General features: G+C 37.7%; 1 protein-coding gene across 4 annotated transcripts in view; it reads right to left on the bottom strand.

Moving 5' to 3' along the window:
* BRD10 (bromodomain containing 10) overlaps positions 1 to 19,158 on the bottom strand; it is a 108,209-nt gene extending 89,051 nt beyond the window's left edge. For 3 of the 4 annotated variants that reach the window (XM_060102182.1, XM_060102183.1, XM_060102184.1), the window contains exon 1: positions 18,491 to 19,158. In XM_060102182.1, the coding sequence (XP_059958165.1) occupies positions 18,491 to 19,080 (590 nt within the window). In that variant the 5' untranslated portion in view covers positions 19,081 to 19,158. Of the gene's footprint in view, positions 1 to 18,239; positions 18,287 to 18,490 lie in introns of those variants that run through there. The other variant, XM_060102185.1, reaches the window with a different exon arrangement.
* Between the last annotated feature and the right edge of the window lie 1,117 nt (positions 19,159 to 20,275).

Raw genomic sequence — 20,275 nt, 5'->3', positions numbered from 1 at the left:
ACAGAAATCTGTTGAGTTTCTATACACTAACAATGAACTATTGGAAAGAGAAATAAACAATCCCATTTTGTATCACATCAAAAAGAGTAAAACACCTAGGAATAAATCTAAGGAGGTAAAGGAACTGTACTTGGAAAACTATAAGACACTAATGAAAGAAACTGAAAATGACACAAACAGATGGAAAGATATTTCATGTTCGGGGACTGGAAGAATTAATATTGTTAAGATGACCATACTACCCAAAGCAATCTACAGATTCAATGCAATCCCTATCAAAATACCAATGGCATTTTTCACAGAACTAGAACAAATAATTTGAAAACTTGTATGGAAACACAAAGACACTGGAAAGCCAAAGCAATCTTGAGAGAGAAGAACAGAGCTGGAGGTATCAGGCTCCCTGACTTCAGACTATATTACAAAGCTACAGTACTCAAAGCAGTATGGTACTAGCACAAAAACAGACACATAGATCAATGGAACAGAATAGAGAGCCCAGAAATAAACCCATACACTTATGGTTAATTAATCTACGACAAAGGAGGCAAGAATATGTAACGGGGAAAAGACAGTCTCTTCAATAAGTGGTTCTGGAAGAAAATGGACAGCTTACATATAAAATAATGAAATTAGAATATTTTCTTATACCATATACAAAAATAAACTCAAAATGTATTAAAGAACTAAATGTAGGACCTCCCTGGTGGTCCAGTGGCTAAGACTCTGCTCTCCCAAAGCAGGGGGCGGGCCTGGGTTCGATCCCTGGTCAGGGAACTAGATCCCACATGCCGCAACTAAGAGTTCACTTGCTGCAACTAAAGATCCCACATGCCACAACTAAAAAAAAAAAAAGATCCCGCATGCTGCAACTAAAGATCCCACGTGGCACAACAAAGATCCTGCACATGGCAACAAAGATTCCACATGCTGCAACTAAGACTCAACGCAGCCAAATAATAAATAAATAAATAAATAAATAAATAAATAAAAGAACTAAATGTAAGATGGAAAACCATAAAACTACCAGAAGAAAACAGGGGCAGAACACTCTTTGATATAATTCATAGCAATATATTTTTAATATTTCCTTTCCTATAGCAATAGTTCCTTTCCAATATTTCCTTTCCTAAAGCAAAGGAAACAAATGCAAAACATAAAAAAAGGGACCTAACTAAACTTAACAGCTTTTGCACAGCAAAGGAAACCACCAATAAAGTGAAAAGACAACCTACTAAATGGGAGGAAATGTTTATAAATATTATGACTGATAAGGGGTTAATATCCAAAATATGTAAACTGCTCATACAACTCAATATCAAAAAAACAAACAACCCAATTAAAAAATGGGCAGAAGACCTGAATACACTTTTTTTCTAAATAATACATACAGATGGCCAACAGGCACATGAAAAGATGCTCAACATTGCTAATCATCAGAGAAATGGAAATCAAAATCACAGTGAGATATCATCTTACACCTGTCAGAATGGCTATTATCAAAAAGTCCACAAATAACAAATGCCGGTGAGGATGTGGAGCAAAGGGAATCCTTGTACATCATTGGTGGGAATGTAAATTGGTGCAAGTATGGAATACAGTACAGAGGTTCCTCAAAAAACTAAAAATAGAACTACCATATGATCCAGCAATTTCACTCCTAGGTATATATCCAAAGAAACTGAAAACACTAATTTGGAAAGATACATGCATCCCAATGTTCATAGCAGCATTATTTACAATCGCCAAGATATGGAAGCAACCTAAGTGTCCATCAACAGATGAGTGGATAAAAAAGATATGGTGTACATATATATACAACAGAATACTACTCAGCCATAAAAAAGAATGAAATTTCATCATCTGCAACAACAAAGATGGACATGGAGAGTATTATGCTTAGTGAAATAAGTCACACAGACAAAGACAATTACTGTATGATATCACTTATATGTGAAATCTAAAAAATAAAACAAATGAATGAATATAACAAAACAAAAACAGACTCACAGACATAGAAAACAAACTAATGTTTACCAGTGGGGACAGGGGATTAACAGGTACAAACTACTATGTATACAATAAATAAGCTACAAGGATATATTGTACAACACAGGAAATATAGCCAATATTTTATAATAGCTTTAAATGAAGTATAATCTATAAAAATTTTGTATCAGTATGTTTTATACCTGAAACTACTATTGTAAACCAACTTACACCTCAATTAAAAAAAAATAAAAAAAGATAAAGCTTCACACAAACAGAAAAAAAGTCAAAAAACAAAAAACTGAGACACCCAGTTGAATACAAGAAACTAGTGACAGTAGTAGCCTATTTTACTAGGGGACCAGAAAAATGTAGAGGAGACATTTTTATTGTAATAATTCTTGTATCGTTTAATTTTTTGCCACTAAGATGGACACATTATTTTGTAAATTAATAAACTACCAATAAGACAAATACTAATCACTGGATTGCTAACCAAAGTCCATATACATTAGTTACACTATTTCCTTCAGATTTTCACAGTTGTTATACTTTATATGCATACTTATTTTTAATAATTTATACTTCAAATACATACTGTCAATCCCACCACCACAAGTATTTAAATGCTCCCTCCACCTTGAAATCTTTAATGATCCTATTCTCCCCAGCCTCTTTCACGTAGAAGGCTCCTTTCTCTCAATCCCTTCAACTCTTGCTCATAAGCAGCAAGCACTGTGATTAAGCACCTGGGCTCTGGAGCCAAAGAGTCTGGATTCAAATCCAGCTTCTGCCACTAATTAGTTTGGGCAAAATAATTTTTCTGTGTCTCATTTCTTCATTTGTAAAACAGGTTATGTAAATCATTAATTACTTCAGGAGTTGTGGGGATTAAATAAGTTAATACAGATAAAGCCTTTCAAACAGAGTAACATACAATGGCATTTAATAAGGCAGCCAAAACAGTCTACCTCTACTCCTTGCTCTAAATTGGCAACTTAATCATAAGTACTGTTGAAAAGGATAGTTATAAAGTAACGAAAACATTAGGAAGTAACTTGTGTGATTGGAAACATTTTAAAATAGTTTTAAGGTATAGTCTTACTATAAATCTCACAAACTCATCATGCCATGACTGATGGCTTCAACCTATTTCTTAATGAGTTAGGCAAATTTTTTGTAAGAAGTCTTGTCATTTTTTTGTTGTTGTTGGTAGCCAAACAAAGTACTAGATAGCTAATCCACATGGCAAAAAATAAATTTCTTAAAAGAAAAAAACTACAGGGTCAAACAAACAAACAAAAAAAACCATCACTACAGGGTCTTACTGTTGTTAACCCATTCGTGTATAGTTTTACATGTAACAATATTCACACACAACAATCAAAGAACAAGTAAAATCAAATCTAGTAAGTGATAAGCAGAATATATGGCAAAATATGTAAACTATATGTGGAATATCCAAATTCTGTATTGAATTTGGGTGTGTATGTGAGAGTAAATGATACATATGTATACAGATGAGAAAAAGAAGGTTAACAAGTGATATCTGATGGGAGAGGTGATTTTTATTTTTTGACATATTTCTATTTTTTTTCAAATCTTCTTCAAAGAGCATGTATTAAATAGAATGCTTAGCAGAGTATTTAGCATACAGAAAGAAATGAATAAATGTTAACTCTTAGTAAAAAAAGACTTAAACTGCTAATAAAAAATTAAAATAGGGCTTCCCTGGTGGCGCAGTGGTTGAGAGTCCGCCTGCCAATGCAGGGGACATGGGTTCGTGCCCCGGTCCGGGAAGATCCCACATGTCGCAGAGCGGCTGGGCCCGTGAGCCATGGCCACTGAGCGTGCGCCATGGTCGCTGAGCATGCGCGTTTGGAGCCTGTGTTCCGCAATGGGAGAGGCCACAAGAGTGAGAGGCCCGCATACAGCAAAAAGAAAAAAAAAATTAAAATAGATCTCAGTTATCTTATCATTTACACACTTGCCATAAAACTTAAAAAAAAAGACTTGATTTCAATTTCACTACCAACCAAATTCCCTACCATGGAATTAGTAAGTAGAGGAACTTACTAACGTACTGGCAATTGTATCACAATCAGGGATTCAGATACACTGGAGGATATAAATGGTTCTGTGGATCACCATGAAATAATGTCATATTTAATATATTTAAATGTTTCTACCATCTTTCATTTAGCATGTTATGCTATTTATTTTAAGATGATGTTCTTATAAGTATCTATCTGTTAAAAATATAGGTTTGGGTCTATAAAAACCAAGCTGTCAAATTAAGCACAAACAGCTGATATTATCAATATGTATTTGTAATTTATTAATTATACTTGTCCTATTCATTTTTTTGGTTACTGGTAAACAAAGTTGTAGAAAATAACTTGGAAGATACAGTAACTTAAGTTGGTAAAATTCTGTATTTAACATAATTTTTTTCCTCTGAGAACTGTGAGAAGACTGAAATTATCCAATTAAAGAAACAAAACTAAGTCCAACTTAAATTATTTATTTACATATTTAAACCTAGTGTATTATCTAAATTATTTGGCAAAAGAAAATACTGTCTTTCTCTTCTTTCTAGCATTATTCTAATATTTTTGCTTAATAAAAAACATATCTTTTCAAGATCAATAAAACTAAAAGCTGGTTCTTTGAGAAGATAAACAAAACTGATAAACCATTAGCCAGACTTATCAAGAAAAAGAGGGAGAGGACTCAAATCAATAAAATTAGAAATGAAAAAGGAGAAGTTACAAAGACACTGCAGAAATACAAAGCATCCTAAGAGACTACTACAAGCAACTCTATGCCAAAAAAATGGACAACCTTGAAGAAATGGACAAATTCTTAGAAAGGTATAACCTTCCAAGACTGGACCAGGAAGAAATAGAAAATATGAATAGACCAATCACAAGTAATGAAATTGAAACTGTGATTAAAAAATCTTCCAAAAAACAGAAGTCCAGGACCAGATGGCTTCAAACATTTAGAGAAGAGCTAACACCTATCCTTCTCAAACTCTTCCAAAATATAGCAGAGGGAGGAACACTCCCAAGCTCATTCTACAAGGCCACAATCACCCTGATACCAAAATCAGACAAAGATGTCATAAAGAAAGAAAACTACAGGCCAATATCACTGATGAACATAGATGCAAAAATCCTCAACAAAATACAAGCAAACAGAATCCAACAGCACATTAAAAGGATCATACACCATGATCAAGTGGGGTTTATTCCAGGAATGCAAGGATTCTTCAATATACGCAAGTCAATCAACGTGATACACCATATTAACAAACTGAAGGAGGAAAACCATATGATCATCTCAATAGATGCAGAGAAAGCTTTTGACAAAATTCAACACCCATTTATGATAAAAACCCTGCAGAAAGTAGGCATAGAGGGAACTTTCCTCAACATAATAAAGGCCATATATGACAAATCCATAACCAACATCATCCTCAATGGTGAAAAATTGAAACCATTTCCACTAAGATCAAGAACAACACAAGGCTGCCCACTTGCACTACTATTATTCAAGAGTTTCAGCCACAGCAATCAGAGAAGAAAAGGAAATAAAAGGAATCCAAATTGGAAAAGAAGAAGTAGAACTGTCACTGTTTGCAGATGACATGATACTATACATACAGAATCCTAAAGATGCCACCTGAAAACTACTAGGGCTAATCAATGAATGTGGTAAAGCTGCAGGATACAAAATTAATGCACAGAAATCTCTTGCATTCCTATATACTAATGATGAAAAATATAAAAGAGAAATTAAGGAAACACTGCCATTTACCACTGCAACAAAAAGAATAAAATACCTAGGAATAAACCTACCTAGGGAGACAAAACACTTGTATGCAGAAAACTATAAGATGCTGATGAAAGAAATTAAAGATGATACCAACAGATGGAGAGATATACCATGTTCTTGGATTGGAAGAATGAATATTGTGAAAATGACTATACTACCCAAAGCAATCTACAGATTCATTGTAATCCTTATCAAATTATCAATGGCATTTTTTTTTACAGAAATAGAACAAAAAATCTTAAAATTTGTATGGAGACACAAAAGACCCCGAATAGCCAAAGCAGTCTTGAGGGAAAAAAGCAGAGCTGGAGGAATCAGACTCCCTGACTTCAGACTATACTACAAAGCTATAGTAATCAAGACAATATGGTACTGGCACAAAAACAGAAATATAGGTCAATGGAACAGGATAGAAAGCCCAGAGATAAACCCACGCACCTATGGTCAACTAATCTATGACAAAGGAGGCAAGGATATACAATGGAGAAAAGACAGTCTCTTCAATAAGTGGTGCTGGGAAAACTGGACAGCTACATGTAAAAGAATGAAATTAGAACACTCCCTAACACCATACACAAAAATAAACTCAAAATGGATTAGAGACCTAAATCTAAGACTGGACACTATAAAACTCTTAGAGGAAAACATAGGAAGAACACTCTTTGACATAAATCACAGAAAGATCTTTTTTGATCCACCTCCTAGAGTAATGGAAATAAAAACAAAAATAAATAAATGGGACCTAATGAAACTGAAAAGCTTTTGCACAGCATAGGAAACCATAAACAAGACAAAAAGACACCCCTCAGAATGGGAGAAATTATTTGCAAACGAATCAACGGACAAAGGATTAATCGTCAAAATATATAAACAACTCATGCAGCTCAATATTAAAAAAACAAACCAATCCAAAAATGGGCAGAAGACCTAAATACACAGTTCTCCAAAGAAGACATACAGATGGCCAAGAAGCACATGAAAAGCTGCTCAACATCACTAATTATTAGAGAAATGCAAATCAAAACTACAGTGAGGTATCACCTCACACCAGTTAGAATGGGCATCATCAGAAAATCTACAAACAACAACTGCTGGAGAGGGTGTGGAGAAAAGGGAACCCTCTTGCACTGTTGGTGGGAATGGAAATTGATACAGCCACTATGGAGAACAGTATGGAGGTTCCTTAAAAAACTAAAAATAGAATTACCATATGCCCCAGCAATCCCACTACTGGGCATATACCCAGAGAAAACTGTAATTCAAAAAGACACATGCACCCCAGTGTTCAATGCAGCACTATTTACAATAGCCAGCTCATGGAAGCAACCTAAATGCCCATCTACAGACGAATGGATAAAGAAGATGTGGCACATATATACAATGGAATATTATTCAGCCATAAAAAGGAATGAAATTGGGTCATTTGTAGAGATGTGGATGGACCTAGAGACTGTCATACAGAGTGAACTAAGTCAGAAAGAGAAAAACAAATATCATATATTAACGCATATATGTGGAACCTAGAAAAATGGTACAGATGAACCGGTTTGCAGGGCAGAAATTGAGACACAGAAGTAGAGAACAATCATATTGACACCAAGGGGGGAAAGTGGCAGGGGGTGGGGGTGTGATGAATTGGGAGATTGGGATTGACAGGTATACACTGATGTGTATAAAATGGAAGACTAATTTAAAAAAAATATCTTTTCAGATACATTTCTATATAATCTGCTAAGGGAAGAAAAATCAAAAATTAAAATTAAGAAAGGTGAAAATTAAGGGATGGGAAAAATCAAATTGACGTTAGTTTTCTCTTCTAATTCATCTCATCTATGTGTCCCTTGTAACTCTCTAGCTTGAAAGCTTGAAATTTAATAACTCACTAATATGGAATATCATATTCTTTATTAGCACAGCATATTAGGCCCTCTATGATCTGGCTCCATAAGCTGGCCCTTCCAGTCACAGCTGTCATTACTTTTCTATATATAACTAGCACTCTAGCCCAACTAAACTACTGACCATTCCCTAGCTATATACAGTGACTTTTTTGCCTTTGCACTTTTGAACATGCTATTTTTGTTGCCTGGAATGACCTCTACATCAACTTAGTTTATCAACTCCTGTCTTTCCGTTTTCATCTTGAATCCCTCTACACTGCCTATCAAATAATAAGCACTGTAAATATATGTTGAATATAAGGAACAGTACCTGTCTTACTACATTAACCATACACTACCTTCTATTATGCTTTTAAATACTGTACCCATCCCTTAAGAGAGGATATGGTACCTGAATTCAACCCAATTAATACATACTGAGTTTCTCTGCACTTGAAGAGCTAATTTCTAGAAATACAGAAATGCATAAGAAAATCTTAAACTTTGGTGAGGCAAACAGATAACTTCAATATCATGGTATTCAAAAACTTCAATACAAATCATACGAATACAAAAAGTGGGTTAAGAACAGAGGAATATAACTAACCCAAGCTGAAAAGAAGAGGGGGGATGAAATGTGCAAAGTTTTCCTGAGGAGATGACTGCTGAGTCTTTTAAAAACAAGCAGCAATTCTGACTTGATATAACTGAATATTTATTTGATTTTTATTAGCTCATTTATTTCATTAGTTCAAGAATTACCAAACAACTAACATCATAATACAGATAGACAGATACATCACTACCATAAATTTTTTAAGTGTTATAACCAAATGCAAAACAATGAATCACAGAATACAGTGAAAAAGGCAATTAATTCTGTATCAGGCTTCATAGAGGAAGTAAAATCTAAGCTGAGCCTCAGAAAATAATTAGGATTTCATTAGACACAGAAAAAAGAAACAGACAAGTAGACAAGAAGGCACTCCAGATGTTTTGAAATTGCTCTGAATTTGATGAAGTTAATGGCCAATGACTGTAAATGAAATTCTAGAGAAAGCCAATGTCTAGTTCAACACAAGTGTCACTGGCAAAACCAGAATTAAACTCACTTTACTCACAAAGTTAAGACATCTTCAGTACAGTAAGCCATATATTAATTCTTTCAGAGTTCTAGAATAACAAGGGGGCTATTTCCAGGACATTTTTCCTCTTAATTTAATGCAGAGCAAAACTATTACTTAATAGAGTTAAGTCTCTTTGAACACCTAATAGAATAAACACAGGCATAACATAAGAATATTTATCTTCAGGTACTATTCAAATTCTGTTATTTCTGTTAAAGGCCTAATTTTTCCTTCAATTGATTGGAATTTTCTCTAACCAAACATCATCATAATTTATTGGATGTTTGTTAATTCTGTGGTTTAAAACTATGGTTCTTAAGCCTTTTTTGGCTCTGTGCTCCTCTGCTGACCTAATAAAGTTCTGCACCCTCTCCCTAGAACTAAAATGTAGGCACCTGCGCATACTCCCACACACACTTTGGCATAGTGTATGGAGTAGGGGATGTTTTAGAACTCTAATTAAAGACTTTAAACTTTATAAAGGTTTCAATTCATACTGAACTATAAAAGAGAAACACAAAATTTAAAAATCAACCAAAAGACTATGAGGTCAATCAGTACATTACTCTGCCTGATATAGTGCAGAGTAATGCTATGAGAGCTAACCTTGCATCTCCTTTCATTGCTCCCCAAAATCAAATGAGAAACACAAAGAATAGCATTATTATCCACAGCTGATATATGATGTAAGATCATACAAATAGGTTTAAATGAATAAAAGCGACAGAAATAGAGTCTTAGGTCTTTAACTTAAGGCTTTTTAAAATTTTGGTACTATTTAACACATTAGCCCTATGTAACAGAGATTACTCATAGAATACTTCAACATAATTCTAAATTAAAATAGAGATTGCTCTGTGTAATAGTCTATGACAACCACATGACTTCCAAGGTCTTTCCATTCTTTAGTAGCATACCTCCTCCCCCCTCCCCCAACACTATCCCTCACTTGTTACCACTTACTTCTTCAAGCTGTATTCCACACGAAGACATGAATATATGAATCTGCTTCTTAATTCTCTACTACCTTCTCTTCATTCTATAACCCAAAATACAATTCTAATAAAGGTTGACAAGTATAAAAGCAGTGATAAAAAAAATACTTCAATGAGGGAAAAAATTTTAATTCTGATGGGAAATCAATCATGAAACAGTGTTACTATATCCTGAAGTATCACTCCTAGAACTTTATTGTACATAAAAATCATTTATGGAGTTTATTAAAAGTAGCTTCCTAATCCCCACTCTGAGATTCTGAGTTAACAGATTTAAATATGCTATTCTGGGACCAAGGAATCTGCCTTTAACACAATTCTTACGCTGGTGATCTGGGAAACACCTTTTGAGAGACAAGCCCCAGACACCTTTGAAAATGACCTGTAGACCTTATAACCACTTAATTCTAAATCAACATGTATAGAAGTCAAACAGCAACAAGCCAAGCAGAAAAAGTCCCTGCCCTCATAGATTTTATATTCTAGTAAAAGAGAAGAAAAAGATATATAATTAAATCATATTATATGTGAGGTTGCAATAAATGCTATGAAAGAAAACAAAGAAGGTTAAGACAGAGGGAAAGCCTTGCAGATAAGGCAGCAACAACAGAAGAAAGGAGGGAACCAAGAAACTAGTTTATCTGTGGGAAGAAGGCCAAATTTAAACCTGCTTTTCCTCAAGCACAGTATTCAAGAGAGACATAAAATGTTTTCAGGGGCTTCCCGGTGGCACAGTGGTTAAGAATCTGCCTGCCAAGGCAGGGGACACGGGTTCAAGCCCTGGCCCGGGAAGATCCCACATGCTGCAGAGAAACTAAGCCCGTGCACCACAACTACTGAGCCTGCGCTCTAGAGCCCTCAAGCCACAACTACTGAGCCCGCGTGCCACAACTACTGAAGCCTGAATGCCCCACAACAAAGAGTAGCCCCCACTCGCCCCTACCAGAGAAAGCCTGCGCACAGCTACAAAGACCCAACGCAGCCAAAAAAATAAATTAAAAAGAAAAAATGTTTTCAATTTTGTTTACTGTTTATATTCTAATATTTTTATCTTCCAATTTTAGTAATTTGGATGTTAAAAATTGGGCTTGTGGGCTAACATGGAAACAATCTATATTTATAACTATTTCTAAGGGAAAACGTTTCTATGTAATAAGTTTTTGAGATGATTTCTCTTCTCAGCACAAAATGAAATGGATTTGTTCTTATTTTTAGAACAAACATGAGAATAGACCCTGAATTCACTAGGAATTGTATATTTAGCAGAATCTTGGTATCCTTTACTGTATTTGTTAGGCAATCTACCATCGAAATTGAAAAGCAGTTTAAAAACATAAAGCATGAAATGCCACAGGGAAAATCCAGTATTCTACCTGCATGCACATTTTCTAAGAGAGATTTTCTTTCTGATCTCAACCTCAAAAAGCTGAGAATGTACACCATTATCATAAAAGTCAATGTACTAGGCTAGTATAGATTGTAAAAATTGAAACAAAACTGTTTACCTTTAAAGCTTTTGCAAACCCAAACTGTAGTTATTATAAACTGGGATGTTACCATTTGAAGAAATGGTATCTAGCAGATGAGATGTATCTGAAAGAGAAAGGGGGCTATCTCTTGGAAAGAGAAGATCCAAAAAACACTTCGTCTGCTAAATAGCAACTCAAACACTTTCTGCATTATATCTTGGCAATGTTTTTTCACTGATTCTAATTTAGAAGGCTTAAATTCCCACTAAAGAGCAACATTAGTAAAGTAGTACTTACAAAGTATAGCAAGAGGTAAATAGTTTTACCTTAAACTGGTTTATCTCAATCTGTATTCTCATCTTTTTTTTTTTTTTATCTTTTAGAGGGATGCCTAGACAGAAATGAAAAGGTCTAAATCCCCAGATGTACTAACATTTGAGGAGATATAAAAGAAACTATCAGAGAGTTATTTTTGTCTGAAGGTACATTCAGATGGCTCTACTCAAAAGCTTTAAATATGAAAGTTTGGGGTGAGTTCTTAGCACAAGCTATTCCAAGCCTTTAAAACTGCACTTGCAGAATCTGTAGATTTTAAGTTTTGAATGATATTATAAAAAATAACAATAGCGGGCTTCCCTGGTGGCGCAGTGGTTGAGAGTCCGCCTGCCGATGCAGGGGACACGGGTTCGTGCCCCGGTCTGGGAAGATCCCACATGCCGTGGAGCGGCTGGGCCCGTGAGCCATGGCCGCTGAGCCTGCACGTCCGGAGCCTGTGCTCCACAATGGGAGAGGACACAACAGTGAGAGGCCCGCGTACTGCAAAAAAAAAAAATAAATAACAACAGTAACACATGGTCATTGTAGAAAAAAAGTAGAAGGTGGAAGGGAAAATTAATCATCCACAGCTGTACCACCCAGTTACAACATTTAACATGACTGTACTGCCTTAAAACTTTGATGATACATATTTTTAACCCAACTCTTATTCAAAGTTGTAAATACTAATTGCCTTTAAATAAAATCTTTTATTAACTATAAAAGTAATATGCTTATTATAGAAAATCTAGGACACACAGAAAATTAAAAGAAGAAAATGAAAAATACCCAGGATCTTTCTACTTAGCAATAACCACTATTAACACTTCATTGGTCTTCCTAAGTCTTTTCGCAAAGTGTATATGCTTAATATCCTGACTTTTAAGCACGATTAATTTTGAAACATTCACGGGTCCCAGGTGGAAGATGATATAACAAAGGGCTTGGTTATATATAATACTACCACTGGGGTTTATTAGTGTTTCTCATTAAAAAAAAAAAAAAAAGGAACAACTACTTCAAGTAATTTAATATATATTTTAAAGATTCATATTATTATGGAAGTTCCTCGGAAATGAAAACAGCTATTATTTGTTCTCTAATCCTGTGGAGAGAGCCTAGAGATGATTTGAAAACTAAAACACAAATATGAAAAGGACCTAATCTTCTCTCCAAAAACATGATTTCTTTTCTCTGCTCTAATTTTTTTCTTAGAAATAAAAATAAATACAAGGGCACAAATACAATGAGAAACGAACTTTAAGGCAAAACACACTACAACCTATTAGGGCATTTTTACTGTATTAGATCTAAATCATTTCCAAATTATTATTTTCAAATGGAACAAAATCTCCTAAAATACTAAAGTCTGTAAGTTTACTATATTCCAACTAACACCTTTTATTTATTCCAGAATAAACTCTTTTCAGCTTCTTTAACTGCCTCTTCTCAATTAAGTATTTCAGCTTTTAATACACATTATACACACTTCAATCATATTTTTCTAATCTTTCCAAATTTAAGATAGTCAATCCTTACACAAAGTTCTGCCTTTGGTCCCCTTGTTTTTTTTACTAGACTCTGTCCTGGGCAATCTCATTCCCTCCCATTTCTTCAACCATCATCCTTCTGCAGGTTAATTCCTCATTAAACACCTCTAATCTAGCCCTAGTCACTCTGCTGAGCTCCATATTCCGCCTTCTAATAATTCTGAGCAGCACATCTTCAAATGCATGCTCCTCTCACATTCCCTCGGCATCACCATCACCTGGGCTCAAATTTATTTTGGCCCTCATCCTCTCCATCACACCCACATCCAATAGCTTGCCATTATACCACTTCTACTTGCTGAATTTACTTCTCTTGTATCCTTATTTATTATTTGTTTTTACTGCTTATTATATCTTGATGGTATTAACTCCAGAGCCTTCTAATTGGTTTCCTTTCTCCATTCTCTCTCCTTCCATTTCAGCCTTCAAACCTCAAAATACTAGTAAAATCATGTCACTCCCTTAGCTAAAACCCGTGATGAATCTACACTGTCTACATTCTAAATTCCTTAGCAAGCAAACAAGGTCCTCCATAATTAGTCCCAGCTTACCTTTCTAGACTTATCTGCCATGACAGTACCTCATCATCCTACACTCTAACCAACCACTGGGTATAAACTATTCCTCTGGAATACGCTGTACTCTCCTGCTTCCATACATGTAATTGTTTACCTACCACCTTGAAGTAAGGGATAAAGTCATGTCTATCATTGTAACTACAGGGCTTTACATACTACTTATCATAGCATAGGTCAAATAATTGTTTAATGAACTCCTCAACATCACCTATCAATAGTCTACTCACCTTCCAAAATTATGACCTCTAGAATAAAATCTAATAAAGTATTTTTCGATGCCAACTTCCCCAACTCCCCAGAGTAGTTGATCCCTCCTCTGCACTCTCCTAACACTCTATAATAAAGCTTATCACAGTAGTCCTCAGAGCATGCACGCTTAGAATATACAGCTGATCCTTGAACAACAGGGGTTTTAACTGCATGAGTCCACTTATACGCAGATCTTTTTCAATAGTAAATACTATAGCACTACAGGATCCTCAGCTGATTGAATCCGCGGATGCAGAACACCAGATAGGGAGGAACCAAGTATACAGACAGCCTACGGAGGGCCAAGTTAGACACAGATTTTTGACTGCATTGAAACCAAGATATACCATCAAAAATCCAAAAGTGATTATGTTCTCCCTGTTTGTAGGGAGAAAAACCTTAGGTACTAGATAGAATCTCGTCAATTAACGGTTTCCTTCCATAATTTGTTTTAAGCCTTTTGTATCCCCTAGCAAAAAATCATACAACTAAATATATCAATATTTCAGGATATTCTGCAAGCAGTCCCATGACTTCCAGGTGTTCTGACAATGCAACAAGTTTGAAAATCAGTTTTAACACATTTTACATTTTACCATAACTGTGTATGTACCCTTTTACAAACTTCTTGGGCAAGGAATTGTCCCTTAAGTCATAGAACAAAGCAGGTGCTCAATAAATGTCTTGTTAGTTGAAATCCTTCATCCTTTCATCACTGCACTTAAACATTTTCTGAACCTTTTTAAATAGCACTTTTTTTTGAAGAATGGCAACTATAATAAATAGAACTACATGGAGTATCAAGCTCTAACATTCTGTAGTTCTGAACAAGAAGCAAATCCAGATTCTATTACCAAAGGGCGCCAATTTTTAGATTTACATTAAAAAGACAGAATTACAGAATCCAGTGGGGATGGGGGAGTTGGACTACTAGGGAATAAGAAGCACCTTGTTAAAATTCCCAATTACTTTCTAGATTTTGATCTTAATTGAGAATAAACATGTCAACAAATTTCAAATTTAACTGAGGAGGAGATTAAAATCAGTGTACAAAATCCATTTGTACTTCAATTACTACTTGTACTTGGAAATCTCTATTTTTAAATTTTTGAGGTTTCATGATGATGCTTTTGTACTCTCATGCCCAACTAAAAAGCAATTACAAAACTAAATAATCTTTAGCTGTATTTTAAGAAAGCCTTTTTTTTAACAGCCCATTACATGTACCACTTTTTAACAACTTAATTCAGAAATCAACTATAATTTTAACAAGGATATATAATATTCAAGCTTATTTTCACCAAAATATTATTTTAAATGGCCAAAATTAAAATTTCAAGTTCAGCACTGTTGGGGTCACTGGCACATCAATGCCTCTTCTATAACTACAAGCTTTTAAAACTACATAGCAATATTCTTAAAGCTTTCAAAAATATTTTAATCTTTTATAGATCATATACATGTAGTCCTATTATAACACCACAAAAAGCAGACCAAAAAATTTAGAATTTTTAACAGGATAAAACAAAAATAAAATATACTAAAGTTGTGATATTTTCTTCCCTCTCCCCAATTGACCATCCTGCATACCTCCTAGAAAGCAGACACTACCCTGGAGAGACCATACTGTAGCCAGACGAAGTACCTGTAGTTCCCAGAAACACTATGCTGTTCCATGCCTTGCATTTACTGTAGTTCAGCATTCTGGAATGCCCCTCTCAAACCCTCCAAAAAAAATCCAGAAGCAATCTTCAACTTCTTTAAGAATCAGTTCAAGTATAAACTTCTCTATACCTTTTAACTCCATTATAGAATCATCATCTTTTTAAGCATCTGTTTCCCTACTCAACTATATACCACTTAAGAGTAGGGAACTTCTCTTTTGATATCAGGGCTCTGAATGTCTAGCTCTGGCAGATACATATTTGTACAATCAACACTCTCATAGCATAGGTGAAGAAACTGAGATTTAAGTTATACAATGCGCCCAAGGTACTAATGCCATTGGGTTGCTCTGTAATGATAATGCGGCACCCTCTATATCTAACGTATGTGATTTCTTGCTCACTAAAAGGCTCAGTAGTGTATGGAGCAGCTGTAAAATTCTCCTTACAGTAAATTTCAAAATAAGGGTTAATTCAATATCTTACAAACATATACTAGAAGACAAAAGAGAACAAAAGCTAATATCTAAGTGATTGTTTTTTATTACTAAAATACCATATACCACTTATTTATAAATAAGGTATCTGAGTCACCTATTTGCTGAAAATCATACTCATGTGACCAGTCTATAGAATATTGTTCTGGAGCATCTATATTTATTAATTGCATACAAAACTGTTATAACCTATGGGTTTCTGAAAGTTGTGCCCACTCAAAGCATTTATTTAGTAATGACTCAGATTGCAGGCTAGTACAGAAAAAGAAATGATTTCCTAGTATCTACAAGTGTGGTTTGTCAAATCTATTATTTACAAAATGTTTGTATACATCAAATACAAAAAAATTGAGGAAGTCAAAATTTTAATTATCTCTTTGAGACCATCACATTACTTTTTGCTACTAAACTGCAAGAATTTTCTCTCTCTTGGACTAAGAACATCAGAAATACATTATTATGTTTATAAACAAAAGAATGTTTTAAGTTTAAGTTCTAAGTATGGATTCTATTAGATCATATGGGAATACCGTATTCTGAACATTAGTCACTAGGAATGATTCAAAGCATTCAGAAATTTACCTTTATGTAAAGAGAAACAGTCTCCCTGCTCTTTTGCAGGGCTTAAGAAACACTATATACAAAATGCTTCTGAAAACACCTGTAATTTATTCAAACCTATAAGCAACTTCTTAGCACTTTGATGCAGCCATTCTCCAGCCTCATTCTAAATACCCGTTTCCAATCTGTAAAACTAGATGCTTGGACTAGAACTCTATGGTTTCTTCCAGGTCTAAAACCTTGTGACATCAATTTGGAAGATATTTTACTACTTAAAAATAATGACGTGTGAAAGGACTGTTTCTTATGTGAGTCATAACTACAAAACACCGTGGAGACAAGGGTAACGAACACACTACACAAATATAATGTCGCGAAATAAAATATTAAAAGTAATATACAAGACAAACTTAGGAATTATTCTATTACCAAATAATCCTACATTATGAATGGACTCAAGAAGAGGCTCCTTAGTTTAAATACAGCTGCCCTAATGAGTCAAGCGCTATGTTAACCATTGTTTTCAGTGAAAGAAGTCACTGATAGTCTCGAAAACAGCATATGGGAAGCCAATGACAGATTAGATTATTTTAAAGTTACAGCTAAAATCAAGGACCAAAAAATTAACACAACTTTTCAGGAGCTATTAGATGAAAGCACTAGAACACTTTCCAGTTTCAGATATGAGAATATTAATTTTATTCAGCTACCACTACTAGCATTATAATGATTAAAACTTATCTTGGGCTAACTATATGGGACTGGCACTTTCGACTTTACATTTATTAATGCATTTAATCCTACAGCAACCCATTAATTAGGTACTGTCATTATGCCCATTTTACGGATGAAGAAACTGAGGCCAAAAAGGTAAAGTGACTTGTTCAAGTTCACTTCCACTAGTAAAGCGTCAAACAACTGGTTCACTTCAACCACGATTTCCAACAACATTCAATTATTTTTCTATTCCTGAAGAATTTCCGATAGAGAAATTAATTTGGCTCATTATCAATTACAGAATTATAAATTAATACGTGTATTTTAGTAGCCTCCTGTGTTATATTATTTCCTCTTACGAAAGAAAAATAATTGACTCTGGACATATGGGTGGAGTATACCAAGAGCATCGTGCCATCTGAACTGCCTGTGACTTCTGGTAGAATAGATACCAATATCTAAACGTATTAAAAATTTTGTGTTGATGCAAAAATTCAGTCAGCTCAGATGAAGCTGAGAGAAAAGACCAGGAGTACGCCACAATAATTGTTAACCATTTAATTACACGCTATAAAATCTCCGATGGCCGACTTGAGCAGTAAAATTATTTTAACAGTTTGAAACCACCTTTTTACATGAGCCAGAATTAATTTTCTAACGGTATTTCATTCCAAAAACGTTTAAAATTTTCTTGCCAAAACTGTCTAAAAGTTGCAGGTCCAACTTCCATCCCACTTAAACTTTTCCTCTCCCTACTCCTGTAATTCTTCCTATGGGCACCATTTCACTTTACTTCTAAAAACTTTACCTGCTTTTCGGCACTCGGGACTCGGCTTCCGTCTCAGCTTCTTCAAGTCTGGGCGTCGGGTTCTTTCAGCCCACACCCACCACACCCATGCGGGCCCCCGCCCAGCGCTGCTCCTCCTCCCGGGGTTCTCCAGCACCGACTCAGCACCTATCAGCGACGCCCCCCGGCCCCTGGCCCAACCCATCCTCGGACACGTGCGAGGGTGTGTTTGTGTCAGTCCGTCAGTCCCGCCAGGGACGGGGCTCACTCACCGAGACAGAAGCGCCAACTTCTGCTCCAGCATCATCTCCAGCTTCTGGCCCTGTTTGGAGATCCAGTGGTCCACTCCATGCAGGCGGTAGCACGTCTCCAGCATCAACCTGAAGTCCGCCACGAACTCGGTGATGCCCCCGTATTGGCCGCTGGCGAACTTCTCCTCCATCTTCAGCAGACACATGCCCTTCCCGGGCTGCTGCCGGAGGGCGCGACTGCCCCGGCCCCCGCTGCGCGGCCCCTCGGCCGCCTCCTCCTCCCCAGTGGCAACGCCCCCCAAGGGCTGCAGGAAGGGGGAGGTGAGGCCTCGGTGCTTCTCCTGCAGAAACTCGCCCAGGATGCGGTAACCCTGCTGCAGCTCGTAGGTCAGCTCCTGCTCCTTGCAGCCACCGCCCCCGACCACCATCGCCTCCTCCTCCTCCTGGTCGTCCGCGTCCTCCCTCGAAGAGGCACTCCTTCCTCGGGCCGGCCCTGAGGCCGGGGCCGCCGCTGCCACCAACTCGTCGTCGTCCTCTTCCTCGGCCGCCGGTGGCGGCCGCTCCTCCTCCCCAGCCGGCTCCATCTCCCCCGGCGTCCCGGGCACGCTCATGCCCCCGGCAGGCCCAGCTTGGGCGGTGTGGAGCGGACGCTCGAGGCGCCGGGGCACGCGTGAGCGCGGGCCGCTTCCTCAGGGCTCGGCTGCGCCGCGCAGCCCCAGCCGCATTGGGCCTCGCTCTCCTCAGCCGCCGGCTCGGCTCGGTGCGCGCGGGGGTCTCGAGCTCGCCGCCGGCGGGGCGGGGTTACATGGCGCGCGGAGGAGGGGGGAGAGAAGAGGAGAGCCTAGGTGCCCTCCTCTCCCCTCCCCCCGGCGGCGGCGGCGCGCGCGCGGCCCTCGCCTGCCTCACCCCTCCGCGCCCCGCCCGACTACTCTTCACCCGCCAGGCCCGGCTTGGCCTCCGCGGCCTCGGCGCCCCACCCCCTCCCGGGCCGGCTTGAGGGCTGGGAGGGGGCGAGGAGGAAGGGGGGGTTTCTCTAGCCTCCCCGGAGGGGGCCGAAGCACAGGGCCGCCGCAGCTCGGGCTCCTCCTCCTCTCCCTCACACCCCCTCCCGCCCCTCTCTACCTGCGGGGGACCCGGGCAGGAGGAGGTGGCGCGCGGACGGGGCCCGGCGACAACTGTCAGTTAGAAGCCCTGCTGGGCGGGGGGAAGAGAAGGGGGAGGGCACTCAGGCCCCCCCCCTCCAGGTTGGGGCGAGCTGTGGAAAGACGCAAAGAAAGAGGTACCGTCGCCGTCCACGGTGAGCATGCGTAGTACAACACCACCAGCCCGACTTCGTCCCGCCCCGCTAAGCGAAAGCAAGGACTTAGTCTCAGCTTCAGGCCCTGAGGCCTGGTAGGTTGCACGGACCAATGATGTCATCAGCTTGTAGACGACTGTAAGGGGCGGAGTGAAGAGGGAAGCAAGGCGCCTGCGCAGCTTTGCTTGCCACCTCCTGAGAGGGAGGCCGAAAGGGTTTTTAAATCAGGTGCTGCAAGAGGATATTTCTTTTGCGAGACCCCTATTAGCGCTAAAAGCTAAAATTAATCCTGAAGGAGCTTGCTAGATAACCTTCGTCGATAGAAAGTGAATTGTAATCATTAATCATTAGAGAAATGCAAATCAAAACTACAATGAGATATCATCTCACACCAGTCAGAATGGCCATCATCAAAAAATCTAGAAACAATAAATGCTGGAGAGGGTGTGGAGAAAAGGGAACACTCCTGCACTGCTGGTGGGAATGTGAATTGGTACAGCCACTATGGA

The sequence above is a fragment of the Mesoplodon densirostris genome, chromosome 6, assembly GCF_025265405.1.
Source record: "Mesoplodon densirostris isolate mMesDen1 chromosome 6, mMesDen1 primary haplotype, whole genome shotgun sequence".
NCBI classification, from domain to species: Eukaryota; Metazoa; Chordata; class Mammalia; order Artiodactyla; family Ziphiidae; genus Mesoplodon; species Mesoplodon densirostris.
Note: the sequence above shows the minus strand (reverse complement) of the source record. Positions and strands in the feature narration are given on the sequence as shown.